Source organism: Ceratotherium simum, chromosome 2 (assembly GCF_057802395.1).
Source record: "Ceratotherium simum simum isolate JZ-2026a chromosome 2, ASM5780239v1, whole genome shotgun sequence".
In the NCBI taxonomy this organism is placed as follows: domain Eukaryota; kingdom Metazoa; phylum Chordata; class Mammalia; order Perissodactyla; family Rhinocerotidae; genus Ceratotherium; species Ceratotherium simum.
In genome coordinates, this window is record NC_141901.1 from 97,082,968 (window position 1) to 97,101,936 (window position 18,969).

The 18,969-nt window shown below is 47.9% G+C and overlaps 1 protein-coding gene across 2 annotated transcripts in view; it reads right to left on the bottom strand.

Annotated features, from left to right (window-relative positions):
• Window positions 1-2,173: 2,173 nt before the first annotated feature.
• PGM1 (phosphoglucomutase 1) overlaps window positions 2,174-18,969 on the bottom strand; it is a 59,376-nt gene continuing 42,580 nt past the window's right edge. For both annotated transcript variants that reach the window (XM_004431448.3, XM_004431447.3), the window contains exons 8-11: window positions 11,199-11,334; window positions 7,966-8,149; window positions 5,153-5,287; window positions 2,174-2,808 (exon numbers count right to left, since the gene is read on the bottom strand). In XM_004431448.3, the coding sequence (XP_004431505.1) occupies window positions 2,719-2,808; window positions 5,153-5,287; window positions 7,966-8,149; window positions 11,199-11,334 (545 nt within the window). In that variant the 3' untranslated portion in view covers window positions 2,174-2,718. The remainder of the gene's footprint in view (window positions 2,809-5,152; window positions 5,288-7,965; window positions 8,150-11,198; window positions 11,335-18,969) is intronic.

The window sequence follows — 18,969 nt, forward strand, 5'->3', positions numbered from 1 at the left end:
TGGGGGCAGTAAAGGGTCATGAAGAGCGAGTGAGACTCTGGGTCAGAATCCCACTTCCAGCACACGGCAGCTGGGAACTCGGGCAAAACGCTTCCGCTTCCATTGGGCTTCAGTTGCCTCAACTCTAAAACGGACATCATAATGTCTGGCTTGCAGGTTACTGGAAAGCATCTAGCAACATCTGAAACAGAATAGGTGCTTGGAAAATCTGGATCCTAACAGCAGGCTTTAGCCACACAACGCATAAGGCGCGATTCCTATACAGGCCTCTGTTTGTGGGGATCTGCTGGTCTTCCAGGCAGCTGGAGGGCAGCACTGTGTGCTCCTCATCCTTTCCTTCCCACGGCAGCTCACACCCAATGTGGGTCAACACGTGTCTCCTGGCTGACCAAGACCCCAGAGAGCAGGTTTCCTGGGGCAGGGAGGGGGGCAACAATGCCAAAACCAAGCGAGTCCCTGGCACCCAGACCCACAGGGTCACCCTTCATAAGCACAACACAGGGGCACCTGAACACCCTTCTGCACCTGTGAGAAGTAGCCGGTCAGCAGAGGAGGCGACACAACGTACCAGGAGACCATGCAGGCTGGAGCGGCTCTGCCTGGAGCATGTCACCACTCTCCAGGGCCGTGACCCTGGGTGACTAACTGACCTCATGTGTACAATGGGGACATTCAGAGTGCCTACCTCCCCGAGTTCTTGGGAGCATTCGAGAGCACATGGAGAGCACCTGGAACAGTGCCAGGTGTGGGGTTGATGCTCAGTAAGTTCTCATCACCGTCCCACTGTCGCCGAAGCTCCGCTGTGTTTGCTGGGTTGGCTCCCTTGTTAAAGGGCAACATCGGAAATCTCACCCCAGACAAAGACCCTGCCATCTGGAACGGGGACTCCTCTCTGGGTGGGGAGGGTGCACAGCAGGCTGCCTCTCTGGAATGGCCCAGGGGGCAAGTGACTCTGTGGAAGAGCCTTGCACACCATGAAATGCGTTACAAATGTTAGTGTTACGGTTTTTGTTTTTCCTTTACTTTAAAATCTAGAAACAGGGGCCGCCCCCATGGCTTAGCGGTTAAGTGCGCGCGCTCCGCTGCTGGCGGCCCGGGTTCGGATCCTGGGCGCGCACCGACTCATCGCTTCTCTGGCCATGCAGAGGCCGCGTCCCACATACAGCAACTAGAAGGATGTGCAGCTATGACATACAACTATCTACTGGGGCTTTGGGGGGAAAAATAAATAAATAAATAAAATCTTTAAAAAAAAATAAAATAAAATGTAGAAACAATACTGTGAACATAATCCTAGTTTCCACTTATTTGACAGCTTACCATGGACTAGATACGGTGCCACTGCTTTTCACAGGTCCACTCACAGAATGTTCTCAACCACTCTATAAAGCTAGAACTACTTTCAGCCCCATTTTATTTATTTATTTTTTGTGAGGAAGATCAGCCCTGTGCTAACATCTGCCAATCCTCCTCTTTTTTTGCTGAGGAAGACTGGCCCTGGGCTAACATCCGTGCCCATCTTCCTCAACTTTATATGGGACGCCGCCACAGCATGGCTTTCCAAGTGATGCGTCGGTGTGCGCCCGGGATCCGAACCGGTGAACCCTGGTCCACCGCAGCGGAGCGCGAGCACTTAACCGCTTGTGCCACCGTCAGCCCCATTTTAAAGATGAGGAGAATGGTATTCAAAGGTCACTCAAGATCTCAGGTGGGATTCAAACTCAGATCTGTTGGCTCCTAAGTCTACACTTTTAACCACTATATCACACTCATTGAATATAAATGTTCTAAGACGAATAAGACGCCAATGGGCTCAAGATTTCCAGCCAAATTCCAGTAATCCTGCTGCTGGATTCTGAGAGGTCTGCATCACAGCAGTGCTCTGCTCTCTCAGATCTCCTGAAAAGCATCTTCCTTTCCCTCATTCCAAGTTAACCACGTCAAGCTTAACTTATCTACCGTGGAGGGATCCAGGGCTCAGTGGGCCCTGCTAAGATCTGAAATGACAATTCTTGAGTCTAAGGATTTTAAACGTAGCACAGAGAACATTTTGTTTTCTTGCGAGGACATCAAAACAAAATACAATACCCTCCCCCTCTTCAAAAAAAAAGTCTGTTTTCTTTCTGAAATCAAAAGAGCATTTTGTAGTTAAGAAAGAAAAGACATCAAGAAATAGTAGCTTATTTTGCTTTAATATCCCGAAAATATTTGTGTGAATGGGACTACATTGCAAAACAAGGCAGATCTGCAGACAAGTACGTCTCACTCTGAGGAAAGAACTGACTGGAGAGAAGGTACCAGAAACCGTATTTTGCTGGATTACACGTAAACAGTAAACGGGAGACAGGGATCGCCAAGGAGGAGGGAACCTGCGCTGTCACTTCATCCCAAGGATGAAAAACGGCCTCACAGCTGAGGCTCAAGCTGCGGCTTCCACTGCCGTGTAAACAGACGGGTGCTAAGGAGACGAGCACCACACAGCACAGTGCAGCAGGGCACGACAGGGACTGACATGCCTCTATGCCCCTGGGTCCTTTCCCCTCTTTCCAGGGGCTTCTCAGCAGGCGGTGCCCGGACAATGTGCCGTTCATCATCAACTGGTGGGTGGGAAACCTCATCCTGAAAGCCTGGGTGAACACACCCCGTTTCTGTCCATCTCTTCAATCAGCTGACGTGGAGGTGCCAGCGTGGAGGGACGTACCGGTCTGGCCCGTCTTCTTAGGTGATGACGGTGGGTGCAGTGCGCCCCGTCTTCTCCTGGAGCTGGGACACCTTCAGCGCGATGGAAATAAGGGGGGCCAGCATGACCTGAGGGAGACATAAGGAGGAGGACCTTTTCCATCACATTCCCTAGACGTTGATCCACAGCTCCAGCCTCTGAGCTCCACACCCAGATGTGGGACGCCTGTGCCCACTTCCCAAAGGCTCCTCCAACTCTTCACACCTAACAACAGAGGCATGTTCCTTCCCCCAAACCCTCGCCCAGCATTCCCTATTTCAGTGAACCGCCGACACCACCGTCTATCAGGTACAGCAAATGAACAACTGAGAGTCACCCCTGACACCATCTCCTCCCGCATTCCCCTCATCCAATCTGTCAGCGAGCACGTGACTTGTCCCTCCTAAATCTTGCTCAGCAGCACCCCTCTCTCCAGCCCAGCGCCGAGATCTTGCTAAACCAATGTTCTCCCTCTGACCTGGAACAATGGTGCTTCCACATCCACTTCTGCCTCCTCCAATGTGTTCCCCACACTGTACTCAAAGAGATCTTTCCAAAACGCAACCATACTGCCCTCCCATCTACCTCTCACTTAAGGGAAAAAAAAAAAAGAATTCTGTGGTTGCTTAAATAAATGTTTTTAATATTAAAAAAAATGAAAACTACTTATCGAACTGCCCATTTTATAGATGAGGAAACTGATACCCAGAGGTGATGTGACCAAGTGACTCAAGGGCAGAGCCGAGAGTAGCATGTCTTCCACTGCCCTGCTGCTCTCCCTCACCCAGATCTCCACTGACACAGCATCCCTGGTGAGGGCTGGAGACCCAGCTTTGCGTGCTGAGCCCCCCACCTGCCACTCCCCTTGCGCTCCCACAGTCCCACAAAGTGCTGAGGCCCAGCGGCTCCAAGGAGGGGAAGGCTCTGCCAGCTGGAATGCTGGTACACCTGGGCACCTGCACCTGTACGTGCCCTCCCACCTCCTGAGGACTATGGTTCAGAAGAAACTTATCTTTCATTCATTCTTTGCATCTACCAAGTGCCAGGCATTAAGACAGAGAAACACAACTTTCTTCCTCTTTCCTCTTGCCCTATTATTCCCCGGGTCTACAGTGTAGACATCGCTGCCTTTGGTTTAAGTTTTAGGGGTGCCTATAACACAACACAGGTCTGCCGATGACTAAAGCTGGAGCCTGGCCACTGGAAACACTAAAAGTGAAGCATCCTCTCACCTCCCTCTTCTTGTAATAAAAACAACGGTAAGAGCCACTCTTTCTCAAAAGCTGATCCTCTATGCCAGGCACAGTGTTGAGAATTTTGCATCTGTTGTCTCCCTAAATCCCTGTACCAGCTCTGTGATGTAGGTAGTATTCTGCCGTTTTACAGACAAGGAAACCAAGACTCAGAACACTGAAGCAACTTACCCAGGGACACACAGCTCTTAAGTGGCGGAAACCAAATTTAAAACAACATCTCTCTAACTCGAAAACATATGCTCAAAATCACTATTTCAGGGGTTTCCAAATGAGTGTCACAGGTTTTAATGAGGTGTCAGAAGAAAAAAGCCTTCATGGAAAAATAAATACAGCAAATGCTATTTAAACAGGTATCTTTACTCCACGTGTTCAAGGTGCAGTGTGGATTGTGAATCGCCAAGAAGGGCTAACGCACCACACTTCTACACCTCTTTGGCCACGGAGCTCTGCTTGGGAGGCACCTGCCAAGTCGAGTGTTGTGAGGAACGCACGGGGGAAACTCCCCTGTGCGTCACTGCCTCCCCTTGGCTCCTCCATTTGGGTGGCTCTCCTCTGAGCTCTCTCAGAGCCCACCCCTGGCTCCCTGCTCCTTCCTCATCTGACACACTTCCAGAGACTCTTTGGGTGGGGCTGGGAACCCAAACCACCAGGCTGCAAGGCCACAGACCTTCCCGTAAAGACACTTCTTGCTGGGCCATGAAACTGTCTCTTCCCCCCTCCACAAGTCTAGAACCAGCTTGTGTTCTGTGGGGCAGGTGGTCAGACAAGCAAAGTGGCCAATGATCAGCGACAGATAGGACACCAGGTGAGAGGCTGACTAAAAGGTTGGTTATCCCGAATCTGGTGTGTGAACTTGCCAGGTGTATGAACTTATTAACTGCTGCTTCCCCTTTCTGTGCCTCAGTTTCCCCATGTGTAGTAGGGATAACAATGGAGTCCACCTCAGTTGAGAACGAAATGAGTATATCCATGTAATGGGTTTAGAACAGAGCTTGGCAAACAGCAAGTGTTCAGACCATCGTTAGCTCTTGCTGTTGTCAGGACAACAGACAGAGACACGGGGAAAAGCGAGCCTCCTGCCTGGGCATCTGAGCAATGGCTGTGACCACACAGGCTCGGCGGAACCACTGTTGCCCTCCTACAGGAAGAACTAGTCGGGCACAGGGCTGGGCGTTACCTGGGGGTCCTGGTGGATCTTGGCAATGTCCTTCTCATAGCTGTCGATGTACAGCCGGATGGTGGCCCCGGCGCTCCCAGTGCCGCTCAGGCGAAAGATTATACGAGAGCCATCTGCAAAAATGAGCCGCAAGCCCTGGAAAGAAAAGCAGAGATTGTTCCCTCACATGCTGGAAGGGAGACTGAAGGCTGGAAAACGACAAGAGGTCCACTTGGAGATCTCATTTCATCCACATTCGATCAATCAGAGGATTAGATCCTTGATCAACGGCAGCAGTTGAGCCCCAAGAATCTGCCCTGAGTCACCTGTCACTGCATCCCGTTGACGGGGGCTGAGCGCGTGGGGAGAAGCATTCCTGCGTCAGGTGGGGAACCTCATCCCACGGGAGGCTGCAGGACACCAGGCCGCCCTCCCCGCCCCTCCCCACTTCCCTGTGATTTACGGATGAACCATTCCAGTTTGAAGCTTAATAAATAAATAAGCCACTAGGTGTAGAAATTGGATCCCCAGATCAGGAGGGAAACATGGACAGAATGGGCTGAAACCAGAGCAGAAGAGGTTTCAGGCAGACGAGAAGAACTCTTCACAAAACACCGATGGAGAGCCTCAAACAGAGAACAGGAGGCCACACGCCCCAGAAGGACAGGCTATTCCCGACCTATCGGGCAGGATCCAGTGATCAATCCCCGCCCTCCGATGCGTGCGGACTCAGAGCAGGGTCCCTGTGGGTGGAATGCCAAGCCCCCAGCCCCCTCTCTGCTGCCCCCTCTTCTCCCTCCCTCCCTCCCTGGCAGCACCTCTCGTCCTCAATAATCTTGCTTCAGGGGACTTCAGGGTGGGGACTCCCGGGTGGACATTCCGCAGCCTAAGGGAAGAAAGCTGTGCAAGACAGTTATGAGGACCCTTCAGTCTTTATGACTCTTGTCAATTCTTCAATAAAATGAAGCACTTTGCATAAAGCCAAAGGCCGACCAGAAGGAAAGACACTCTTCCTCATCTACTTTTGGTCACCAAACCCACCCAGTGTTGAATCCTGCCACTCAGCAGTGAAGACCGCAGGTGAAATCAGAGCACATTCCGGAGTTAGTCATCACGGGGAGGATACAGTTCATTCCCGTTGACCATTTCCTGCTTTCTAGAAACTTCCAGGGCTGGTCTCTTTCTCCCACAGTTTCAACTTGAAGCTTCTCCATTTTTTCCAGTTGACTGCAGATGCTATATTCACCACCAAAGATTTTCCCTCCTACCTGGTCTTCCATGTAACACTCAGACGTTCTGATTCTACAGCACGGAGCTGCTGACTTCTTCCCTCCAGAGCGCGGAGGGCAGCACCGGGGTTAGGAGGACGCGGGCACACGCAGCCCTCCCCGCTCCTCCCTCCTCGTGGATGCTCTCCCTGAAGGCTTTGCTACAAAACTTCTGCTCTGCTCTGCCATCCCCTGGGCCTGTCCCTCCTCTTTTCCACACCCATCCCACCTCCACCCCAGGCCTCTCCTCTTCTACTCTTCTCAGACATAATCTACAGTTGTCCACCTGGACCCGAGTTCTCAGAGGTGGTGAAAAGGCATAAGGAAGAAAGGCCACAGTGCTAGGACATTGAGGAAGGGAGACCCAGGCACTGAGGGTCGCTGTGGCCCTGCTCCATCCACCCATCCACCACCTGCTCTCCAGAGAGACTTCAGATAAATCCCGCAGCCCATCTCCTCAGAGCCCGTCGGATGCCCTGAGGAGGACCAGGCCACAAATCCGGGTCCATCAGGACAAAGCAAACCGGAAAGCTGTAACAGGTCTTCACGTCCCTCTTTACTATCTCTGTGTCTCAATTACAGGTGATGAGCCATTCTGCGACAACAGAACCAGAGGAGAGAGGACCCTGGGCCCTGGGTGCCTGTGCGAAGCCTGGAGGAGGGCTGGCCTGGCCTGCAGCCTTGGTCCCTGGCACCCACTGAGGGGACCCCCGACAGTGCTGTCCCCACCCAGCCAGTGTCCCCCTTCTCAACTGTGATGTCTTCCCCGCAGCGCTGGGTGAGGGTCGGCTGCAGATCACACTCCGCAGATAGTAACAGTTAACGTGTCTGTGAATGGCTTGTCCATTTTTCCTTCTTTTTTAGAAGTTAGAACATATCAAACAAACATCTCTGATAATGCCACTCTCATGCTGGCATTCTGCTATAATCGCCTGAGAGAAAAGAGCGGAGATGATATCTAAGACAGCAGCTCTTCCCCTTTTTGAGATTCTGGGGCTCCTTTCTGCACAGACCCTCAACATGGATCTCGCATCTAATTCTGGAGGGTGTAAAAGTCCCCCTGGAGTCTAGGTGAAGAATCCCAGAACGAGGGCATAGGGGAGCGCACAGACCCAGGGCAGAAGCCTTCCCTAGCGGACATGTGCGAGGCAGGTGTGACTCAGCAGAAAGCCAGCTGAGAGCGGCCACCCTAGAAAAAACAGGCACCAGAGGAGAAATGCCCAAGAGGCCTTTTTCCTTTTTCTCTTGAGATTTCAGAGATGAAGCTCTGAGGCCTCTCTCCCACATACACATAACTCTGTTCCTACCTGATTTCTCTTTTATTTTTGTGAGGAAGATCGGCAGTGAGCTAACATCTGCCAATCCTCCTCTTTTTGCTGAGGAAGACTGGCCCTAGGCTAACATCCATGCCCATCTTCCTCCACTTTTTTATATGGGACGCCTGGCACAGCACGGCCTGACAAGTGGTGCGTCGGTGCGTGCCAGGGATCTGAACCAGTGAACCCCAGGCCACCAAAGAGGAGCGCGCACACTTAACCGCTTGCGCCACCAGGCTGGCCCCACTACCTGATTTCTTGAAATGCTTCCGTCCACTGGATCACTGTATTCAAAGTTATCAATTTTCTCCACGGTGTAAACTTTGTCCCCCTCGGAGAACTGTTTCCCCACGAAGGAGCGATCAGTTATCAGGGCCTCCAAGTCCTTCATCATTTTGTTTGCGCCCTCGGCTCCCACCTCCTCGTAGTCGTACCTGGAAGAAATCACGGAGTTGAGGCCCAGACCACGCCCAGGTGTATCAGCACTATCTTCATGTTGTTTGTCCGTCTCTGCCCCCCCTCGCCCTCCCAAATCTAACTTCAGAAGAAGCTGGTAAAAGACGGCCTTGTCCGCCCCTGGGGATGGAGCAGGCCAGGCATGAAAGGAAGGGTTTGGAGGATTTCAGGGAAGGCTTAGGAGCTTCTGAATAAGCAGCAAACTCCCATCTTGGCTTTTCTGCTGAATAAAGCTCTTAGAAGTTTCAAAGGCGTTAGAGAGACACTATCTAACATTTAATCGCCACATCCTGAGGAGGCAGGATTAGAAGCAGTGCTATCTCTGGAGAACTCTGCAGAAGGGAGCACGCGACTCAGGCCCTTCTCTTCCCAACTCCGGGAGCTTCTTCGGGATAAACGCTGGGACCGCTCTCCGTCTGGGGCCCGCCTGAGGCTGCCGAGGTTTTGGCCAAGGAATGTTCCAGTCCCCACAGGAGCTTCCTCAAGTAAGGCCAAGTGCTCACTGAGCAGCTGAAGGAGCCAAACCCAACTCTTTAATCTGAAATCTCCTTTCAGGGAGAGTGGATTCTGGTCCAAAGTGCTTTGGGTTCACCTGACAGAGGAGGCCCAGTGTGGGTGCGAAAGGGCCAAGAAACAAAGTGCCTCACAATGAAATTCTATGACTGTTACTTTTCCTCCAAGAATTGCTCTTGACTTCTTTCTTACGAGGTTCAAGACTCTCACAGGTGGCTTTTCCTGACCTAGTGGCACGCACCCCCTTGAGAGAGTTATTTTTCAGAGGCTCAAGATAGCAGAGTCTATATTTATTTGCCATAGTGAAACAAATATGATATGTGCAAGATGACACCTCTGAGACCTGAGAAATACCGGGGAACGAAGGCCAACCTCTTCTGCTCCGGGATTCCACGAATCAAGGACAGGGTCCCCTATCCTTAAGCCAGCTCTTTCCGCTAGGTAAAATGATCAACAGCAAGACATTACAGCCAGGTGTTTGGGCTGTATATCAGTGACCTCTGGGTGTCCGAGGGAAATGCTCTATAAATCTGAGGCACAGAGGGTATAATGGAACGAACCTGGGCTTTGGAATCAGACAGACGAGCTATGAATCCAGCCTCGGTTGCTTACAAACTTGCAACTAGGGGCAAGCTGCTGCTTCTCTCAGAATCTCAGCTGCCTTATCCATAACTGTTTTGTTACTTGCTGCCATGAAACAACGCGAGGCGAGGCGCGCGTGCAGAAGTGCCTAGCACTTTTGTTAAATAAACGGAGGGTATAATGGAGTCTTAACGCCATAAATGCAGGCTCTAAGGACTTTATTTGTAATACTTGAAATTTGAAATTATTTGAAGTTTGAATTTGAAGTTATTTGAAATTATTAAAAATATATTAAAACGGTTTTTAGATGGAGACTTTCAACGGATTCAAGAGTGACCCTTTCTCTGAACAAACCCTCCCAACCTTTCATTCCACTCGGCTCCCAGTCACTGGTCGACGCATTCGTTGAGCTGCTCAAAGCGTATTTACTGAGCGTCACTGTGAGCAAGGTGTCTGGGGACACCAGGGAGCACAAAAACAGACACGGTCCTGCCTTCATGATACTCTAGGCTCCAGAGAGTTCATGGCTGCTGTTCAGAATTCCCAGGTTTTTCTGGTTCTTACGAAGTCGAGGTTCTCACCCTGGTACCCAGGACTATTGTGTGGGACCCCGTGGCCGATACTGCTTACGCCTTCCACAAAAGAATAACTTGAGGGAGGGAGACAGCAATGAACTCGTCCAAAGTTGGTAGAAGGATTCTGATAAGGAGACCATGTTGCTTAAGGTTGAATTCTTTCTTGACTATCCAGAGATCACAGACTATTAAATCCAAGATATATTTTTTAACTTCTCTAGTCAAACTCACCTATTTTATAGAAAAGGCAACTGAAGTCCAGAGAAATTACACCTATACATTTCTTACAGATAAATAATTTATCTAATATCCTTTTTCTTATATTTCCTTTCCATAATTAGAATTGTGAGGTCTAGGAAAAATCTTGTTAGATTTTCACACTTACTGGGGGAAAGGCAAAGTGAAATTAGTGAAAAGCACTACTGGAAAAAAAAAGTTAATGCTTCTTAAAAACAGAAGTATGCAGAGTAAAGAAGAATGACCAAGTATTTTAAGTATTCTGAACCTGCTGAATCCCAGCGCCTGGCAGAAAGTAGGCACACACAGTCAATGTTTACTGAAGCCACTTGTCAATGAAGTATTGACAAGTACACTGCCTTTAGGGACCTATTTTAATGACTCAGAAAAGTTGATTTAGACTAGGCATGATTGTTTCCATAATTTCAGAAAAAGTTTCCATACTTTTAGTGCCTAGAGTTTGTAAAACACTTTCAGACTCATGTTTCATTCAGTCCACTCATAACTGGACTGTTATTTCCATTTCTACAAATGAGAAAATTGAGCATAGAGAGAAGTTAAAGGGCTTTCCGATATACTAGGGGTAGAAATAAAATTCTAATCCATTCTTCTGAATCTAAATCCAACACTATTATTATGTCCACCTCACAGGCACATTTAAAAGGCTTACAGGGCCGGCCCCGTGGCTTAGCAGTTAAGTGCGCGCGCTCCGCTGCTGGCGGCCCGGCGTTCGGATCCCGGGTGCGCACCGACGCACCGCTTCTCCGGCCATGCTGAGGCCGCGTCCCACATACAGCAACTAGAAGGATGTGCAGCCATGACATACAACTATCTACTAGGGCTTTGGGGGAAAAATAGATAAATAAATAAAATTAAAAGGCTTACAAAACATTTATTCTTTTGAATATGTTAACTACATTTTTTAAGCCTCATTCTTTACGGCTAACATAAAAGTTGACTTCATCTTGACCCTGACTAAACTATCTTAAAACCCCCAATTGGTAGAGGCTGGATGAACTAGGGTTTTATCATCACTTAAGACAGGAAAGTCTGTATGCGTGCGAGTTCTCTCTGCCTACCTGCCCGCCTTCCTCTGTGCCTTGGCCAGGCTGTGACTCACCTGGTGAAGAAATTCCGGCCATATTTTTGCCAGTGATCTTTAAGAATGTCCTCCACGCTCTGTTTGCGGGTGGCGAGAATGGAGAGCCAAGCGAGGACAGCCCAGAGTCCGTCCTTCTCACGGATGTGGTCAGAACCTGGTCGGGGACGACAAGCAGCTGTGAGAACCATGATTGCTCCAAAACCCTTGAGAACAGACTCAACAGTAAACTTGGAGACCCAACCCAGAGAGTCATCAAACTTCACTGAGGAACTTGAATACACACATGGAAGGAACCACATATTAAATAAAAGGCAACATAATACTGAAAAGAAGTTGATGCTTCCCAAAGTAATTTAGAAATTGAAGGCAAACGTCAATAAAAATGTCTGTGGAATAATTGGCGGAACTTGATACATCAATTATAAAGTATGACTGTGAGCAGAAAAAACACAATAAATCTTAAATAAACAAACAGCACAAGAACACCACTACTGTAAATTTTCAATAATTAAAATAGTCTGGTAGCTTAATGGAACAAAAGTGAGCATCTGGAAAGAGACCCAAACCCACATGAGCCTTGAAGACATGACAAAGGTATCACTTCAAGGCTGCAGGAAAAGAACAGACTGCTTTTTAAATAGTATTTGGATAACTAGCTAAACAGTTGGAAAAAAATTCAGTTTTTTTCCCTATAAAATTCCATACCACAAAGAATTCCAGAGAGATTATACATTCAAATGTAAAAATTAAAAACTTTTACATACTAGAAGATACAGACAAATGTTTTTTAAAATCTTGGAGATGGCAAGTACATGTCAATTCAGAATTCATCAAAGAAAAAAATCCATATATTTGTCTAGTTAAAAATTAGCATTTCTATCAGCAAAACTACCATAGATAAAATTAAAAGGCCACTGGCAAACTTTAAAAAACACATTTGCCACATAAAGTAGATGTTTAATACACTCAATATAGAAAAAAAACTCACATATATTAATAAGAAAAAGGCAAAACCTCAACAGAAAAACAGGCCTAGGACATAAACAGGCAATTCACCGAAGAATAAACACAGGCACCTGAAGAACATGATAAAAAGCCAGCATTATTTTTAAGAAGACAAGTTAAAGGTAAGACCACAATAAGAAACCGTTACACCGGGGCCGGCCCGGTGGCGCAAGCGGTTAAGTGCGCACGCTCCGCTGCGGCGGCCCGGGGTTTGCTGGTTCGGATCCTGGGTGCGCACCGACGCACTGCTTGGCAAGCCATGCTGTGGTGGCGTCCCATATAAAGTGGAGGAAGATGGGCACAGATGTTAGCCCAGGGCCGTCTTCCTCAGCAAAAAAAAAAAAGAAACCGCTACAGGCTTGACGAATGGCCACAGGTTTAAACCGAGAACACCTCGCATGGGAGGAGCTGTGTGGGGTCCCAGCACGCTGCGGAGGGAGGGCTCGGCCTGCGGCAGAGCAAGCTGGCAACAGGATCAAACCTGAGAAATGGACCTCCTTGTGCATCCAGCCACCCCAGTCCCAGGACATCTCTCTTTAACCGATGGGGATTTGGTTAAAGAAACCATGGCTCATCTGCCTCCTGCTCAGGTCCTTGCTAAAATCTTTACAAAAATAACCAGATGGCTCCTCTGGAGGTGCTTACGTGCATCGAGACCCTTTCCCAAGAGCCTGACGTGGAACAGAACTCACACTTTTCCCTTTAACCTCCTATTTTAAAAAAAAGCAGCCGACATTGAGCTCCACTTTCCGACTGCTGAGTAGGACTCAGTACCGTCTCTCTCTAGTGGTGCTTTGCATATTATCACACGTTGACTTCTTTACGTGCCCGTCGGCCCTTTTCGACCTCCCCGGCGTCTTGGTCTCCTTAGAACTGTCAGGAGTATCTAGCACAGTGCTGGCGATGCAGTGGGCATGAGGTAGGTTTGTTACTTCCCCTTAATCCTTTCACACCCAGCTCAAACGTCCTCTCTGAGACCAGCTCCCAGCGTCCCTGGGCAGTGATGAGCTACTTTCTCCTTCTCCTACAGCAACCACTCTAAGCATCTGGTGCAGTGTCATCCTCCTTGAGCTTCAATCATCTATTTACGAGCCTTTCACCTCACTAACTGTGCATTTCTTGGAGGCATCTCTTATTTATCCTTGTGACTAAGTCTGGTGATTAACATGGCACATGGGATGTGGTAAATAACTAATAGCGAAGAAGTGCATGAATGAATTAATCTACTCCAACATTTTCTCTTTCTCTTTTTGGTTCATAAAAACATACGACTTTTTTTTTTCAAAAGATTTTCTCTTCAGTAAGATATTGCTTTTAGGAAAAACAGTCCTGGATGCTGGCAAAACCACAGATAGTAGGCAATACTTCTAGCGCTTTATATAACAAATTTTGGAAATGTTTACCTATTTTATATCTATGGACTTTTACTTGCCTTTTCTGCTATCTCAAGGGACAAAAAGTTAGCTCTCTGATCCTTACAGTTTTTGCAAATGATGATATGTTTTGGCAATAGTTCATCCTGAGAAGCAAGGGCCTGGCAGCTTCCCCAATATATTGAGAATTCATGACAGAATATACAGCTTGGAATTATTTGTCTGCGCTCTCCTAGGGTTTCTTCCTCCTTTTTCTTTTCTTTTTTTAGGCTAGACTGAAAGCATGGTGGGGGGGCGGGCATTGTTCTTTTGTGCTTTTCCAGCTGTAAGTAAAGAATTTGGCTTTCCTTTATGTGGAAATGAAAATAAAATCTAAAAATCTTACCCAACTCTGATCAAGTTACTTACAGATAACTAAATCACACACCTAATATTATAAACAAACTCTCTATCTGCCTTGGATAACATAAACAAACATTCTATCCCATCGGCACATTCCCAGCCTCTTTGGAAATTCTGATTAATCTCACTAATCACTGTGGATGTATCAAAACTCTGGATGACTCTGCCTAATACTCAGGAAATCTGGGTAAATCTCATTTTCTTTAGGGTTCTGATGAATGATGACAAGTTACTAATGAAAAAAGGGCAGTGCTGTGTGTGTGTGTTTCTAAAGCTATTGCTGTTTTTGCAGTTGTGGTTCAATGGAAAATGCTTTATACTTAAGAGTCAGAAAACCTGAATCTGAGACTTTGTCACTTAAACGCTGTTTGAATTTGGACAAGTCACTTAACGTCTCTGAGCCTCAGTTTCTTTGACTGTAAAATGGGAATAATGTTACCTGTCTCCCTCAATTGTGACTTTACTGTGATAGAGTAGAAATACTTTATAAACTGTTAAGTACTATACAGATGCAAGATACTATTAATAAGGGAAAAATAGAAAACTTTTAGGGAAAATTAATACTTTCCACTACCTTATTAAGCTTTCAAAAATAACGTCCCTTAGCTGTACATATTGGGGAAGATAATGAAATATAACCCAATATGCTCTTTTCTCTGGGCAGTGGGATTACAGTGCTTTCTCTTCTTCCTTATCTAATTTTCCTGTTACGAATATGAATTACTGGCATCATTCTTTTGAATTTAAAAAAGGTGAAAGCAGCCAAGCTCACTTAACTACGAGAAAAAGGAGACACCGCCAGCAAGCAGCACCAGCCCGGGCCGACACAAAGGCAGCGCCAGATTTTGCAGGGGTCTCTTCATACTTGGTCCAGCTCAGGAACCAACTGAGCGCATGGAAATGCTGTCCTTTCCGCATCTTCAAACACCTGTCACTTTGCTTGGGCCTCATCAGCACCTTGTGACAAGTGTAAACTCGGCTCAGTCAGGGCACACTCCAGGTCTCAGCCAAGAAAAATGTCAACCCTTGCTGAGTGAGCCACACGCTAACAGCTTAGGGATTAGGTTCCATCTTTCGGTATGGGGATCTCGGCAGTGCCCGGGCCCCTGCCAGGTGACAGGTCTGCGAATGCAGACGTGGCAGCTGAAAAAGAGCAACATGGAGTTTTCTAGAATCACTAGCGTCTGTCTGTCTGTCTCTGTCTCCGTCTCTTTCTCTGCCTATCCCTCTCTCTCCTTCAGTCTCCTGAACATGCTGATCTGCCTGCCTGGAAATTTCCACTCCACATATACCTATGAGCCTGCAGTTCCTTTCAACTCCGCCATCCAGCACACCTTCCTCGTTGCCCTCTGCTCTGACCCCTATTCTGTCAGACCCTGTCTGTTCTCACCCCACCCTAGACTATGAGTGTGTCCCAGCTGGTGCCTGGCATACTGTCAGCTCTCAAGGATTCGCCCAAAGGATGGTCAGAGCCCAGGAGACTGGCGGGAGGTTCAGCAGACCTGCTCTGTCCACAGTCCTGTCCTCTGTGGCTTCCACTGCACAAATGACTTCACTCTGAAAGGAAGGGTAAGCTCCTCAGGCAGCGTGTTCCAGATCACTCCAGCCCTCAGGGGGCTCTCCCCCAGCAACCCCCAGACTTTCCATTTGGCAATGAATCCTGCACTGCGTCGTGACTGCCGCTGGAACCTTGTTTCCTTTGGAGGAAGGGAGTAAGCGCCTGATGGGCAGGAACTGTGTCTTAACCCCAACTCCATTTCATACTTAACAAATATGAATCTGTGCCCACCATGTTCCAAGCACATGAGAGAATACCCAGATGAATAAGACAGGTTACCTGCCGCACAGGCGAGCACAGATATACGGGTGAGGGAGACAGACGTGCAGGTAACAGTTAACTGAGTTCTAATCAGGACATCACTCTAGTTCCATTGGCGTATTCTGTCTGGGAAATCTCCAGAGACGGGATGCTCTACCCTTCCCGCAGAGGCTTCACCTACAGGAAAATTTACTCAAGAGCTATGCAGATTAGAATGGGCAGAACTAGACAGAAAACCTCACCCCCACCCCAGAACCAGGTCAGGTGCCTGAGGATAGGCTCCCAGAGCCCCCGCACTGCGCCCTCCATCACTCTGCACACTGCTCATTACCCGGCCAGGGTCTGACCTCCTTCTCCAAATGTGGACTCCACGGAGCCTCCACAGGGAGGTCGCGCCCCCACACTGAGTCCCCTGAGCCTAACTCAGTGTTGGGGATACTGTCGAAGTTCAATAAACTTTGAGGAATGAGTTGATGAAAAGAAGTACAAACATGAAGGACTTTTATAAGAAATTAAAATGAAAAGAAATCTGCAAAGCATTGATCTGCCCTTCTTCAAGTTATCACTCCCATAAGATGCATCATCACTAGGACCTTTTAAAGACGGGGCAGGAAAAAATACTGCTGACCCCTAGACGCGACCAGATCACAATCTGCTGGCATATTTCCTGGTGACACTAAGTTGATCTTCAATCTGGTTTCCCATCCCTCTTCCCAAGCCCCCCATCCCCTGAGGAAGAGTTTCAAAAGCAGTGACATTCTACTCTATCCAGTGACTTCACTTTCTGTGTCCTTCCCAATTTCCCAACAAGTTGAAGGTGGGATAGAACTGGCCATTTTGCCCTCCCCCACTGTGTATAAACACGTACATCGTCATCCACAGTTAGGGGGAAAAATAACTTTGTACCATGAGATCAACCAAAAATAACAGGTTCCCCCGTCCAGTTCTGGTGCCCATTTCCGAGTGTCTAACAAAACACCTTTCTCCCTGGCGTTTGTGATGCTGACGTCTGCGGACGTGTCCTCGCCTCTGTGGCCACGATAATCACGGGACAGCTGCTGTTTCTCCACCATAAACAGACTCATGTCTGCTTGGGAACATTAGTAATACTATGCCCTATGCTTTTAAATGCTGGTGGTTTGTTTTACTTGGTGAGCCCGTTCCTCTGAAGGCTGACTCCTTTGCACCTCTTTGCAAGTAAACTTCTCCTTTTCTTCTATAAAAGTTCATCTCATCTCAAAAAGACCTTGAGTCCCCAGCACTGGACTATGCAGTGGGAGTTGTGTTGAGTCCCCACAAGTCCCAGACTGCTGCAAGAGGGGAGGTGGGAATTCCCCACCGAGGTGGGTGTTTCAGCAGAAGAAAACTGATGGTCAACTGTGAGTCCAGCGACACACAGGAAATTATATGGAATGGCTTTTAAAGTCCTTTCCTCTCCAACACCAGGATTCAGTTGGTCTAAATGGAGGGTGCCAAGTGAATAGTGTGTTCACTCGTTCATTTAACAAGTGTTTGCTGAGCACCTATTCTATGCTTTACAGGAGGCTCTGGGGATACAATGGAGAATTAGGCAGACGTGACTCCTGTCCTCATGGAACTTGCAGTCCAATGGAGCCAACAGACATTAACCAAATAATCACAAACAACTATAAAATTACAGCTGCAACGTGTGTGACAAAGGAGAAGTGTGTGGTGCCATGAACCCCAATGACAAGGGGACCTGACCCGCCCTGGAAGGTTAGGGAGGCTTTCCTGAGAAAGTGCCTCTGCTCTCGTCTGGAAAAATACAGAAATAAATTACCCTGTACCCAATTAAGCTGCAGAATTCAAATATTTCAAAGCTTGTAGAATCACTCATGTCCACCCTGAGAAACTCGGTGAAGGAACCGTTGGGAGCACTCGCTGGTGAGGGACACAGTCGGTGGAAACGAGCTCCCCATAAATAAGGAGATCAGAAGGGCAGTTAAGTTCAGCGGCACTCATCCACAGCCGTGGAGACCGCTGGCTAGGCAGCCTGGTTTTTAAAATGTTTATCTCAGAAATATTACAGAACAATTTTCTTTTTTCAAAGAGAGATTGAAAGAGCTTGTGGATTATTCTCATGATGCATTCTCTCTTTGGATGTGAAAGATATGAGAAGGAAGATAAAGCCATGGTTGGCACTTAGTGTCTGTTGAGTGGGTTTATAAATAAATAAACAAGAAGAAACTTAAACAAGGAATAGTTTAAAGTCTAATACTTGGGTTCAGAGAAGTCAACTCCACAAATGTAACATGGGGGACTTTTCTTGGCAAATGCTCCTCGAGTAAAAACTTAAAGAGGTTTAATTATCCGCAACATTACATGGGCTAAACAGTATTACGAAATGTCCTAAAAGCTAACATAATAGAAAGTTCTATCAAGAAAAGTACAGTGCCCAGTTCTCTAGACATAATCTTCTCAATCTGCTTTTTACTTGTCAGGTCAGTCCTGGAGGATCTGGGCTCAGTTCCGGACATGATCTTCTACGAGGGGCAGTGGTGAACTTGGAAGCACCTAGAAGCTGGCGCTGGGTACACAGACAAGGTGAAGCGAGGGACAGCTGGAGAACTCAGGGCGGGTAGCCTGGAGAGGACCGGACCTGCAAGCTGCCGCCAGCATCTGAAGGCCTGTCAGGCGAGAGGGGAGCAGCGTGGGCTGTCCCGTCTTCAGGCTGATCCCAGCCAGTCAACACCGGGGACTCCTTCTTGGCTCCAGGCCTCTGACCCACCTTGCCCAGTGCTCCCTACACGGGTCTGTGGGGCAGGTGTTACTGGATAGACCACCAGAAAAGGAGATATGCAGTGAACCATGCTTAGGTAAAACTGTACAAACAGGATTCCTTACAGTCGAATATTCTGGAATCTTCAAATGCTAATATCATTGTGAATATCCAAGTCTCCCAATTTTCATTGAACCCCGAACCCTCTCATGGAGTTAGTATCCTTCCACACACCCAAACACCATGGGAAACCTTGTTCTAGGCTTTTCTTTTCTCATTAGGCTCAGCACTGACACAGGTACACGAGGTTAGGAAACCAAAGGTTAAGACATGGTGCCTGCCTTCAAAGACAGCTTCACCCCTAAAGAAGAAGGACGAGTATCACTGCACAGGATAACGCTGGAGGGATTTCATGGGAGGAGACCACCTCACAGGTTCATTGGGCATTCA